Below are 12,540 nucleotides of genomic sequence, written 5' to 3' on the forward strand. Positions count from 1 at the left end.
GGAAAGAAGAAACAATTTACTTGGCAGGTTCATCACGCATTGCTGTATCCATCTGGAGGCCTTTAGATGATAAATGATGGAGGGGCTAGTATTGACAAACTGGCCACTTTCATTTTAGCTTCAGGTCAATAGCAGGCGATGTCATGACATATATCCTGAAGCTTCATACAACATGAAGAGTTAATGATGTGCTGCGCTGCCTACCTGTGATATCACAAGTTATCTTTCAGTATGTGCTCAGATTATTTTCCCAGAATCCATCGAGCTGGGCTACACCACCGCGGTGGTGAGGTGACCATATCATTCAAAGAATAGAAACACTTATCAAGTAGTCAATGTATCCTTCAGGCTACCAGTTCTTCCCCCATCCACCAAGTGACTGAGGCAGATCTGTACAAACCATTGGAGTTGGTGGAATTGCTATCATAATTGGACTTGTGTTTTCTGGACCTCTGATGAGAGCAGTTGGCCAGATTACATTCTAGCACTGGGTGGAATTTTCCATTCTGCACAGAATGCTGGCTGAGGCTTTTCTTACCAGCTAATGCAGTACATTCTGCAGAGAAAAATCTGCAGGCGGGCCAATAGTGTCACGCTGGTGGGGAGGGGTCAGAGAAAGCTGGGAAAGGGTGCTTGATCTCCGATAGTAAACACAGGAATCTTCCCCACATGCACAAGGTGAAGCCCCCCCAAAGGGGAGTCACCTCCCCTCAATGGAGCCCCCCAGTGAGGCCCCCTGGCATTGCCAGATGGAACAGTGTCAGAGTGCTGCTCGGGCATATCCCTCTCTCTTGGGGACTCTACTTGTGCCTGGTTCTGTTTTAAAAAAAAAGCATTTGTAAACCTGGGGGTTCATTCCTAATGTTGGGGCGAGGGGGGGCTGCTATACAGCGGGGAAGCCCACAAATTATATGTAAATGTATTGAAATAAGGTTGCCGACCTTCCTGGGCTGGAACATCATTGTGTCGCAAGGTCAATCGGATTACGATATCTCGGCGGTAACATTCTCGTTTTCCGAGTCTTACAATATTTTGCGCCCATGTCACAGTTTGCGCTCGTGATGAATGTGGTCCCAAAATCACGGCAGTTTCCGTAAAAATAATGAAGGTGTAAAGCAGTGGAAATTGTTGTCATCTAGAGTTTGTCAGCATTAAAAAGTAGTCCTAGAACGTGTGCAGACACAGAATTGAGGAGGTTCCCTTGTGTTCTGGGGAGACTTGGTCAGTAACTAGAGCTTCCAGTAGGGGTCAGTAGTCTGCAGCTTCCTTGTTCCACAATAAGCATAGTTTAGTCTCTGCCAATGCCTAAACCTTCACATTTTTCAGAGTGAACTAAACTCAGTTCATTATAAACTACTTTTAATTATTAAGCAGCTGACCTGTTTTACTTTTCTTGAATGTAAAATGCGGCAGCAATCCTAAAATGTAAACACATTGTTAAGGGAGCCACTGGATCAGTAAATCCAACCATTCTGTACTAAACTGCTTTCCTGCAATTGGTAAATGTTCAGAGACATTCCCTTGATATCAAAGACTGTTTGAAGCTTGCTTTTTGGAAGGTAGTTGAAAGGAAACTTAACATTTCAAGTGCAATTTAAAGTAATTAACTTGACTTTTTTTCTGAACGTTTTGTTCACAGATCCTGATTTTTGTTGCAGGTTTGTAGGGGTTCTGAATGTGGTGGAACCGCACCAACAGCGAGAGACAGTTCAAGTGATATCAGTGTTCATGACTATATCTCTGCTGTTGAAATCCTCCCACTCTGAGTTGTATCTTTGTTTTTATTGTCCAGCCATTTGCATCATTTTATAATAGCAAAATGCAAAAGGTATCATTCTTCCTTTATCCAATGATGGTAGTATCCAAAACCGTGTTCAGTATTCCCCGTGTGGGTGCCCTTAATATTGCAGTGTTTCCAGCCAGAGCATCCAAAACAGTTTGGTTTATTGGGATAGGTAAACGACTCAACAAACAAAGCACGATTACCCCCATCCCCACCGCAATCCATTGGGCTGATAACCAACTGTGGCCCTCTTTGCAGTGATGTCTCACAATACATAGTTGATGAATGTTACTGAACAGCACGCAATAGTGTATGTGCGATTTTAATTTTTGCCAATTTTCTTTCCGCCTTTCCTGAAGATCCTCACTTTTACTGTAGTGTTTTATACAACAGGTGTTGGAAACCCTCCTATAGTGTGTGCAAATGACCAGTTTTCACACTTGAGAATAAATTGTGAGCATTGTCAGGCTGTTTAACTGTGGACTTATTACAACGAAGCCCAGCCATGTAATCCAGTGTTGACACATGTGTACTCGGCAGCGAGAGACATTAGATAATAGTGTGTTGTAGCTTGGCCTTTCTTTGCTGACCCTTTAGGTCAGATGTGCAGAGGCTACTCTCTCTGAAATTGCCTGACTCAACAGCTTTAGAATTGAATCTGTGACCTACTAGCCTATAGAAACTAGTTATTGCCTGGATGGTGCGATTGTTTACTGAATCATTGGGAGAATTCTGTGACAAATGTTACTTGGGAACAATATTAAATTCTGATTGATATAGTATTAGACTACGGAATGCAATACCTGGATTATTCTGGCTAGTTGCTAATCTTTCGCTTAACTGAACGTTTACTGATTTGAGGAATCTGAGACAAATATATTTATCGCTAGGTAGTGGTAACTGCCATGGTTGTTGCTCATATCTTCTACAACCCACGCTCTAAACTGGTGGGCTGCAGGATTACAACTGCAGTTTTAAAGGTGTTCTTCAGTGACCTGAACAGGGTTTCAGATGATTGAATTTGAAATTTGTAGGTTTATTTTTGCCCTTGATCAAATTATAATTATTGGGTGTCTATATCAAGTGTGATGTTGATTCAAGATATCTTGATGCCGATGTTTAATTTGGTGGACGCTGTATCTGTCTTTAGGTGGAATGAGCTAGTAGAGGGGGGGGGGGGAAATCCCATTCCTCCCATGACACACTTCGGTTTCCCTCTACATTCTTTTCTCTACAGATAAACAACATTTGCACAGTACCCACATATGAAGTTCTGTCTACAAATTAAAAACTGACCATGGATTTCAGGTTCTAAACTTGTGCCCAAACCATGATATCTGGTATCGTTTTCCTTTATAATCTGCAGGCATTCTCACTGGTTTTGACGGCTCTGCAGTTGCCCAGAACATTGTTTTACGGAATATCAAATATCAATTTCCAGCACCATGCGGGTAAGTTTGAGTGTCATAGTTTTTGTTTCATCAAATCCATCGCAGATGTAAATGCAGACTCTTGTGAACAGGTGTGGGGGTGGGTTCTTTCCTTTAAAATTGAGCTATTTTCACTGTTAGCCTGAACTGGTTTATATTTTTAAGATGAGATTTTTTTGCCTGGTTCTCCATTTCCCGCAATATGCTTTACAAAATGCTGGATTGGAATGAGTGGTGGAATAGTCATATACTTGAATATGCTGCAGTTGATTTTTTTTAGCCCAATTTCCTTTTAGTTATGCTGTTTTAATATTAACTTGGAAAATTAAGGGTGGCAGCAATTTTAACCTAGTTTGCTGAGTGGGAAACCTGCAGGATCAAGTGCAATGCCGTTTTTTTTTTTGTTTTATGTACCCTTCCCAATATTACTTGTTGATGTCAATGGAGAGTAAAATCGGTTGGTGTGTAAAACTGACATTGCACCCAATTCTGTTTCTTTCCTGACTGGACTCGGTAAAGATTGGTCCTTAGGACAGGGTGTAAAATCAGCACAACACCTGGCAAGCGAGGCTACAATTGCCCTTGAGGTGACAGTTACATTTTGTGGCCCTTACAAATTACTGCACAAGACTGAATTTGAAAGCATTCTGTAGTGAATTAAATGTTAGATTGTCAGAGATTTCTAACTATATGTATACCATATTGCAATTGATAGTGGGCAGGAATTGTAAGCTTTTTGTTTAATTGGAGGTACGTGTTCATAATTACCCCTGTACAAAGTTTTTAAATGTTGCAAGTGTGCAGATAAAATACCAAGTGTCGAACCCTGCTCTTTCCTATCCAGAACTGTTCAGAGTCTGGTTAAGCCCAGATTTGAAATTTGGAATAAGGTGCTTAACAATTGGGAGGAAAGTAGACACTAAAGTAGAAGGGCAAGGTCAGACGAGCCTGTCGATGCAATTCGAGGAATTGCCACTGGCCCGGATTTTCTGCCTGTGTTTGCAAGCAAAACTGAGGTTCTCTTTCTTTTCTGAATTTATGCTCTGTTAGTGCATTCTGGATAAATGTTTCCAATATTCATAAAACAACCGTGCAAGTGCATTGTACCATATCACATCTGCAGGAAGTCCCAAATGCTTTACAATTAGTGGGCTATCTTTTGAAGTACATCACTTGTACAGTGTTGTCCTGTAGGGTTGCTTTGTTTCAATTCTGTTAGCAAGTCATAAGCATGTAGTTTCTCTCAGTTGTAATGCATGGGTAGGTCAATTGGCCCCTCAGCACCACAGTCAGTAAGTTTTGGAACCTTCCTTTGTGTTGCCTTGTAATCACAGCAACTTTGACTAATTGTATGTGTGTTCTGATTTCAGATGGACATGGAAGAGGGAAAGGGAGGGACAGGCCTCCGCCAGTATTACCTGTCAAAAATTGAAGAACTGCAGGTGATATGCCATAGCAGAGTCAAACTTCTGGGAAGTTTTATGGAAGAAACAATTTTTTTAATTAATCGCTTATATGAAAGCAGTTAATCTGGATTTGTCACAACTAACTTTTTGTTTGAAATATTAAAGTGATAATTGTGCAATGGTTGAATCCATTACAATAATTTCATCTGTTTCCCGACGATGATCAGTAATTTATGATAAAACAGATGTCCTAACTCCAGGGATTGGGGTGGGGAGGAATGGTGTCTAGCAAAAAATAACTTGCATCAGTTAGTAAAATAAATGTTTATTTGACTGTACAATCATACAATCTGTAACATAGAAGTCCAGTATCGGTTGCCAGCCAGATTATTAAATCACTTTCCAAAATTTACCAACTAACTCACTATTACATAGAACATTACAGTGCAGAAGGAGGCCATTCGGTCCATCGAGTCTGCACCGACCCAATAACCCCATCTAACCTTTTTGGTCACTAAAGGCAATTTATCATGGCCAATCCACCTAACCTGCACGTCTTTGGACTGTGTGAGGAAACCGGAGCACCCGGAGGAAACCCACATAGACACGGGGAGAACGTGCAGACTCCTCCCAGACAGTGCCCCAGCAGGAAATCGAATCTGGGACCCTGGCGCTGTGAAGACACAGTGCTATCCACTTGTGTTGCCCTTCATACATTCCTACCGTTTACCTTTCAACACTGGTGTCTGTTTTATTGGTGCGGAGAATTGGTGAATAATAATAATAACCATTTATTGTCACAAGTGTGAAGTTACTGTGAAAAATAATTTCTGTAATAATAAAAACTTTGTCTAGATTTAACAATGTTCTTTTAATAGCCGTATAATTGAACTCTAAAATTCACAAGCAACCAAGTATTCCCTCTGTGTTCTCATCTGAATTGTTTATTAGCATCTAGTCTTTGAAATTGATACCATTCTGAACTAGTAATACTGTGCTTGAATGCCATCAGTTCTAATTAGTTTATTTCTTCCTGAAAGCTTATTGTTAATGATAAGAGTCAGAATCTCCGACGTCTGCAGGCTCAAAGAAATGAACTCAATGCCAAAGGTAATTAAAAATGTTACAGGACTGTATTCTTATGGTGTTGCTGTATTCCTCGTTTTGAGTTATCTGTGAATTGTAAACTACTGATTATTTGACTGTTAGAACTGCAAAGGGATTGGAAATGAATGCCCAGCATATGATAAAGGCCTGTCCATTATTGACCATTAACTGTGGTTCTAGTAGCCATTGTAACTGTAGAAATCGCACCTAGTGTCGGTAAAAAGTGAATGTGGATGTAATCCGTATGGCATCATTCATCGATTTGGCCTCTGTCCAATGAATTTGATGCCCTACCCCATCCACCCACCAGTTCCCTTCTACAATTTACGCCGGTAGTGGGCAACATGTGGCCCGCGAGCTGCATGCATCCGTCAGGGTTCTGAATGCAAGATGACGTTGCCCACTCGCAGGGTTGCCAGATTCTGCTGTTTCCATCTGTGCAGTTCTTTTCCGACTGGTATTATGAAAGTGATACGCACATAAAGCAAGGGTACGCAAAGTGAGGTGTGTGCAGATTTCACACAATATTGACTGAGAATTGGCAGGCCCTGCAAATTCCAAGCACTCCAGCACAGTGAGCAAAATGATCATACCTCAGGAGACCGTCTTGGTTGCGATACCGGATGGAAACCTCAGTGCTGCATTGCAAAGTCCTAATCCCTGGGTCCTAATCTAAGGAAGCTTGTGGGGGACAGATTGATATGGTATCGTAAGGTAAGCGTAAATATTTATTTTGTTTGAAACCATTTGAAGTTGATGACAGTTCTATTAATATATAAACTTTTAAGCATTTTCTGTAACTCATTATGAAATATTCGCATATACTAAATGTATTTAATCTTATTCATGGGGTCATGGCTAGTGCACAAGACTGATTTCAATCTTGTGGCCTACTGAGATGGAGAGCCATTCATGCTGCCCTCTTACTAGCTTAGGTTGCCCATCATTGATGTGCAGAGTCCTGTTGCACGAAAGTAATGCTCGTTGGGTTAGGCGTTTAGATACAACTGGTTAATTTACCTTGGATTTAGTTTCAGTTCAATAATTTCTATTTTAGCTGGAATACACTACACTCTGTGGTGAATAACCAACAAGGTCAATAGCGGAGTCTGTTATCTATTCAGCAAAGCTTTAATAGAAATTTAGCCTAAAGATTGAACTCCATTTATTTGGAAATGGTCCTGAAAATTATTTTCTCAGTGGCTCAGTTGGTGAGAAATTATGTGAGCTAATTGTGACCTCATGATGAGATTTATTTTATCTGTTTTTATTCTGTGAAAAGTATTTTTTGGTTGATCTGTGAGATGATTTCAGTCTCAGACATAATCTTGTATAATACCTAAACTCAAACTTGCATGAATGTAATTGTCAATGTTTCTTACAGTGCGCATGCTGCGGGAAGAACTACAGCTATTACAGGAACAGGGGTCTTACGTAGGAGAGGTGGTTAGAGCGATGGACAAGAAGAAAGTGCTTGTCAAGGTAATTTTGCAGTGTCTTATACTGGTGAAGGATTCACGCCTATGGAGTACTGAATGCAGAACTTAGTGTGAACTACAAAGATCTGGTGACTTGAAAGCTCAAAAGATTAATTTTTTTTCACTAAAGAAATAAATTGTGTAGTGTTTCTGGTGAATATTCTATTTCCGAAAAACTGATTTCTATAATTATATTTGATACAAAGGCCTGGTGATTAACTTGAAAACTCCCAGTTCTTGTTAGTCTAGCATGTGATGTTTCTAATGTTCAAAATAAAGGTTTAAGCTAAAAATTCAAAGATAAATGTGTCACAACATTACTAAATATATGCATTGCATTGTCTTGATACGCGATGCTCTCATTAAAGTTATTATTTCAAGGTCTCAGCTGCTCCTAAAGGCACAGGCGTGGACTTAATATGTTTGTCCTCAGCCAAGCCTGAGTGTAGTTTAGATTGTACAATTTGCACATGTGCGGTCTCCTCGGGAATATTATTCAGTATGCTCCACTGATGGAATATTCTTCTTTAGCTCCTGTCTAACTAGCTTTAGAAAAGCAAATGGGACTAATATCAAAGTTTTATTTGGATAAAATTTATATTTCCATTTTAAAAACAACAGGCTGTGTTTGTATGAGAATTAAATAGCAGTACATTGAAGCACGCCTGTTGTAACTTTCGTGTTTGTTAAACTGCAAAAAATGTATTGAACCGAGCAGCAAGATGAGGAGCTGAGAGAAAGCAGGATCCTTAGTATTCATTTCCTCCTAGAAAACAGCAATTGAATTTTGAAACCTCATTCATTGACAACATTTACGTGCGAGTGGGAAATTGTAATCTGTAACACCAATGTGTGAACTTGCATTTGTTGTATGATTTTAATACCTGACTTTGACTTTGTATAACATCTGTGTAGGTTAATTTGGGTGGTAATTTCCTATTTAGTGTTGCATTCTCTCGGACCCCAGAATTAAAACCTGTATAATTTCAGGGCTAGCTAGCATGAATTTATATGGTGCAATAGTGGCCAATGATGACTGCTCAAGGTTGCTTGTAGTTTCTATGACTAAGGCTTTGAACTATATGAATGGGTTTTGTTGAACAGCTTTCTTATTCAGATTGCTCACATCCATATTTGTCAGTGCCCTATCCTTGCTGACCACAGCGATTACTTTTTCTACAGCAATGTCTGATGGAAGCGAGTCATCATATGATTTTTCGTACAGATCAGCTTCCTGTAGTCTGTATTTTCTTTTTCACTGCACCTTGTGGTGGGGCTTGTGTGTGCTGGTTAGTGGAACATAATGTTCTTGGCACTGATGCAGAAGATGAGATTCCACATTTAACTGATCCTTCAGGCAGTTAGGATTATGGTAGTGGATTACAGGGCTGGTTTTTAATCAAATATTTAAGGTTTCAAAAAACAGGAATCTGGTAGAAGTTAATTGTGGGAATTTCTTTCTGTGCTGATTTAAAGTCTGCTTGCCCACCCTGCCTCAACTAATGTGAAATGTACAATCTTCCAGCCGTTCTTGAACTTGTTTTTTTTTAGCAGCTGCTTGCAGTATGTAGGGCATGCAATTGAGTGGGAATTATTAAAGGTTGATTTCCATATTAATAATTGATAGGTGTTTTAAATGGTATGCCTGCTCTAAGTGAATAAGTTTGTTGGAGCTGTAATGTGCTGCTTCATGGAGTGTGAGGTTGCTGGCTTGCAGTTGAGATGACCCCCCCCCCCCAGAGTGGTTCATTTATTTCATCCCACTGTCCAATAACAACTTGCCAGAAGCAGAGGTGAAACAGGCCATTAAGGATGGAGTGAGGGTAATGATCCAAATCTTGGTTAAAAAGGTACGTTTGTCTGCAGCCTTTTGAAGTTTTGGAAAGGATAGGAAAATATCCAGAATGGAGCTGTGTGAGACAGGTTGTGCGGACTGAACAAAATGGAGGGTAGGTAAGCAAAGGCCTTATTTTATTTTATTTGTATTTTTATTGTCACATATACTGAAGAACAGTGAAAAGTATTTTCTGCGGCCAAGGAAACGTACAAAATACGTACACAGTAGACATAGAATAGTAGATAGTTACAGTGAATGCGAAAAAGTACACCGTACATTGACAAATAAGTAATTGGTTACAGCACAGCATGGAACAAGGGCCAAACAAAGCAAATACGACATGAGCAAGAGCAGCATAGGGCGTCGTGAATAGTGCTTTATAGGGAACAGATCAGTCTGAGGGAGAGTCATTGAGTCGAGTAGCTGTGGGGAAGAAGCTGTTCCTAAGTCTGGATGTACGGGTCTTTAGACTTCTCTACTGCCTGATGGAAGGGCCTGGAAGAGGGCAAAGCCTGGGTGCGAGGGATCTCTGACAATGCTGTCTGCCGTCCTGAGGCAGCGGGAGGTGTAGACAGAATCCATGGAAAGTGGCAAGCTTGTGTGATGCATTGGGCTGGGTTCAACACACTCTGCAGTTTCTTGCGATCTTGGGCCGAGCAGTTGCCATACCAAGTTGTGATGCAGCTGGATAGGATACTCTCTATGGCACATCTGTAAATATTTGTGAGAGTCGATGCAAACAAATTTCTTGAGCTTCCGTTGGAAGTAGAGACGTTGTTGGGCTTTCTTGACTGTTGCATCAATATGAGAGAACGAGGACAGTCTGTTGGTGATGGTGACCCCCAGGAACTTAAAGCTATCGACTATCTCCACTTCGGAGCCATTGATGTAGACGGCGGCGTGTGTCATACTATGCTTCCTGAAGCCGATGATCAGTTCCTTGATTTTGCTGACATTTAGAGAGAGGTTGTTTTCGGTACACCATGCAACCAAATGATCTATCTCCCTTCTGTAGTGTGACTTGTCGTTGTTTGAGATACGACTCATCACAGTTGTATCATCCGTAAACATACAGATAGGGCTGGATTCTCCCCTACCCGGCGTGACGGAGGGTGCCGGCGTAGGGGAGTGGCGCCAACCACTCAGGGGTCGCGCCTCCCCAAAGGTGGGGAATTCTCCCCACCTTTGGGGGCCAGCCCCGCGCCGGAGCAGTTTGCACCAGAAGACTGGCGCAAACACCCGGCGCAGTCGGAAGCGGGGCTGGCCGAAAGGCTTTCGGCGGTCGGCGCATGCGCCGGCAGTGACGTCAGCGGCGCTGGCCGCTGACGTCACTGCCGGCGCATGCGCGATGCGGGGTTCTCCTCCGCGTCCGCCATGGCGGAGGCCGTGGCGGCGCGGAAGGAGAAAGAGTGCCCCCACGGCACTGCCCCGCGGAGTGAGCGGGGGGCCCCGATCGCGGGCCAGGCCTCCGTGGGGGCACCCCCCCGGGTCCGATCGCCCCCCGCCCCCCCAGGACCCCGGGGGCCTGCTCGCGCCGCTGAGCCCGCCGTTCCAGAGGTGGTTTAAACCTCGGCGGCGGGAGAAGGCCTCCCAGTGGCGGGACTTCGGCCCATCCGGGCCGGAGATTTGAGGTAAGTTTAAAAAAAATGAAATCCCGCCGGCGCCAGCTGTTTTCACAGGCTGCCGGCGGGATTTGCACAACGCCGGTTTATGACCGGCGGGAGAATTCAAAAACCTGCGGGAGCGGAAATAACGCCGCTTCCCGCCAATTCTCCGACCCTGCGTGGGGTCGGAGAATTTCGCCCATAGAATTGTAGTTAATCTTGCCACACAGTCGTGTGTGTGTAGAGAGTACAGTAGAGGACTGAGCACACCTCCTTGCGGGGCCCCGGTGTTGGACAGATTGCGGGTGAGGAAGTCAAGGATCTGTTGGTGAGGAAGTCAACGATCCAGCTGCACAGGAAGGGGTCAAGTCCAAGATTGCAGAGTTTGATTATTAGTTTTGTCGGGATAATCGTAGTGAAGGCGGAACTTTAGTCGATGGACAAGCAGTCTGATGTAAGTTTCTTTGTTGTCGAGATGTTCGAGTGTTAACTGTAGGGCCAAGCCGATAGCTTCTGCTGTGGACCGGTTGCGGCGATGGGTGAACTGCAATGGGTTGAGAACGTCTGGGAGGCCGACGATCCGTCTTATGACTAGCCGCTCGAAGCATTTTATGATAACCGATGTCAGGGCCACCGGTTGGTCGTCGTTGAGGCACGCTACCTTGTCTTCTTTGGTACTGGCATCATGGTGGTCTTCTTGAAGGAGGTGGGAACCTTGGAGCGGAGAAGTGAGGTGTTGAAGATGTCTGTGAATACACTCGCCAGCTAAGACTCTGATTTAGACGAGTAGGAGGCATTTACTTGCATGAAGGGCTGGAAGAATTTGTAGAAGTCTAGAGATTGGGGGGGAAGGGAAAGTCAGGGAATCAAGAGGTGAAGGAATCAGTGGGAAGCGTAGCTGCTTAGGATTACAAAAAATCACGAAAAGACAGAGCTCAGGAGAGGTTACGATAGTCCCCATCTCACAAAATATGACACAGTGTATGGAAAGGCTCAGTAAACCAAGGTCCACCACACTAAGAAAACAAAAAGGGACAGTCAATAGGGAATTAAAGGTGCTATATTTAAATGCCCGCAGTGTACGGAACAAGGTAGATGAGCTTGTGGCCCAGATTGTGACTGGCAGGTATGATGTGGTAGGCATCGCAGAGACGTGGTTGCAGGGGGTTCAGGACTGGCAGTTAAACATCCAGGGATTTACAACCTATCGAAAAGACAGAGAGGTGGGTAGAGGGGGCGGGGTTGCCTTGTTAATTAGAAATGAAATTAAATCAATACCACTAAACGACATAGGGTCAGACGATGTGGAGTCTGTGTGGGTAGAGTTGAGGAACCACAAAGGCAAAAAAACCATAATGGGAGTTATGTACAGGCCTCCTGACAGTGGTCAGGACCAGGGGCACAAAATGCACCACGAAATAGAAAGGGCATGTCAGAAAGGCAAGGTCACAGTGATCATGGGGGACTTCAATATGCAGGTTGACTGGGTAAATAATGTTGCCAGTGGACCCAAAGAAAGGGAATTAATTGAATGTTTACAGGATGGCTTTTTGGAACAGCTTGTGATGGAGCCCACGAGGGAACAGGCTATTCTGGACTTAGTGTTATGTAATGAGCCAGAATTGATAAAAGATCTTAAAGTAAGGGAACACTTGGGAAGCAGTGATCATAATATGGTAGAATTCAGTCTGCAATTTGAAAGAAGGAAGGTAGAATCAGATGTAAAGGTTTTACAGTTAAATAAAGGTAATTACAGGCGCATGAGGGAGGAACTGACGAAAATCGACTGGAAGCAGAGCCTAGTGGGAAAGACAGTAGAACAGCAATGGCAGGAGTTTCTGGGAGTAATTGAGGACACAGTGCAGAGGTTCATCCCAAAGAAAAGAAAGGTTATC

General features: G+C 43.0%; 1 protein-coding gene across 1 annotated transcript in view; it reads left to right on the forward strand.

Annotated features, from left to right (window-relative positions):
• psmc5 (proteasome 26S subunit, ATPase 5) overlaps positions 1–12,540 on the forward strand; it is a 44,253-nt gene that overhangs the window by 14,527 nt on the left and 17,186 nt on the right. The window contains exons 2-5 of the mRNA XM_038778996.1: positions 3,150–3,234; positions 4,584–4,655; positions 5,660–5,729; positions 7,111–7,208. Of these exons, the coding sequence (XP_038634924.1) occupies positions 3,229–3,234; positions 4,584–4,655; positions 5,660–5,729; positions 7,111–7,208 (246 nt within the window). The 5' untranslated portion in view covers positions 3,150–3,228. The remainder of the gene's footprint in view (positions 1–3,149; positions 3,235–4,583; positions 4,656–5,659; positions 5,730–7,110; positions 7,209–12,540) is intronic.

Source organism: Scyliorhinus canicula, chromosome 19 (assembly GCF_902713615.1).
Source record: "Scyliorhinus canicula chromosome 19, sScyCan1.1, whole genome shotgun sequence".
In the NCBI taxonomy this organism is placed as follows: domain Eukaryota; kingdom Metazoa; phylum Chordata; class Chondrichthyes; order Carcharhiniformes; family Scyliorhinidae; genus Scyliorhinus; species Scyliorhinus canicula.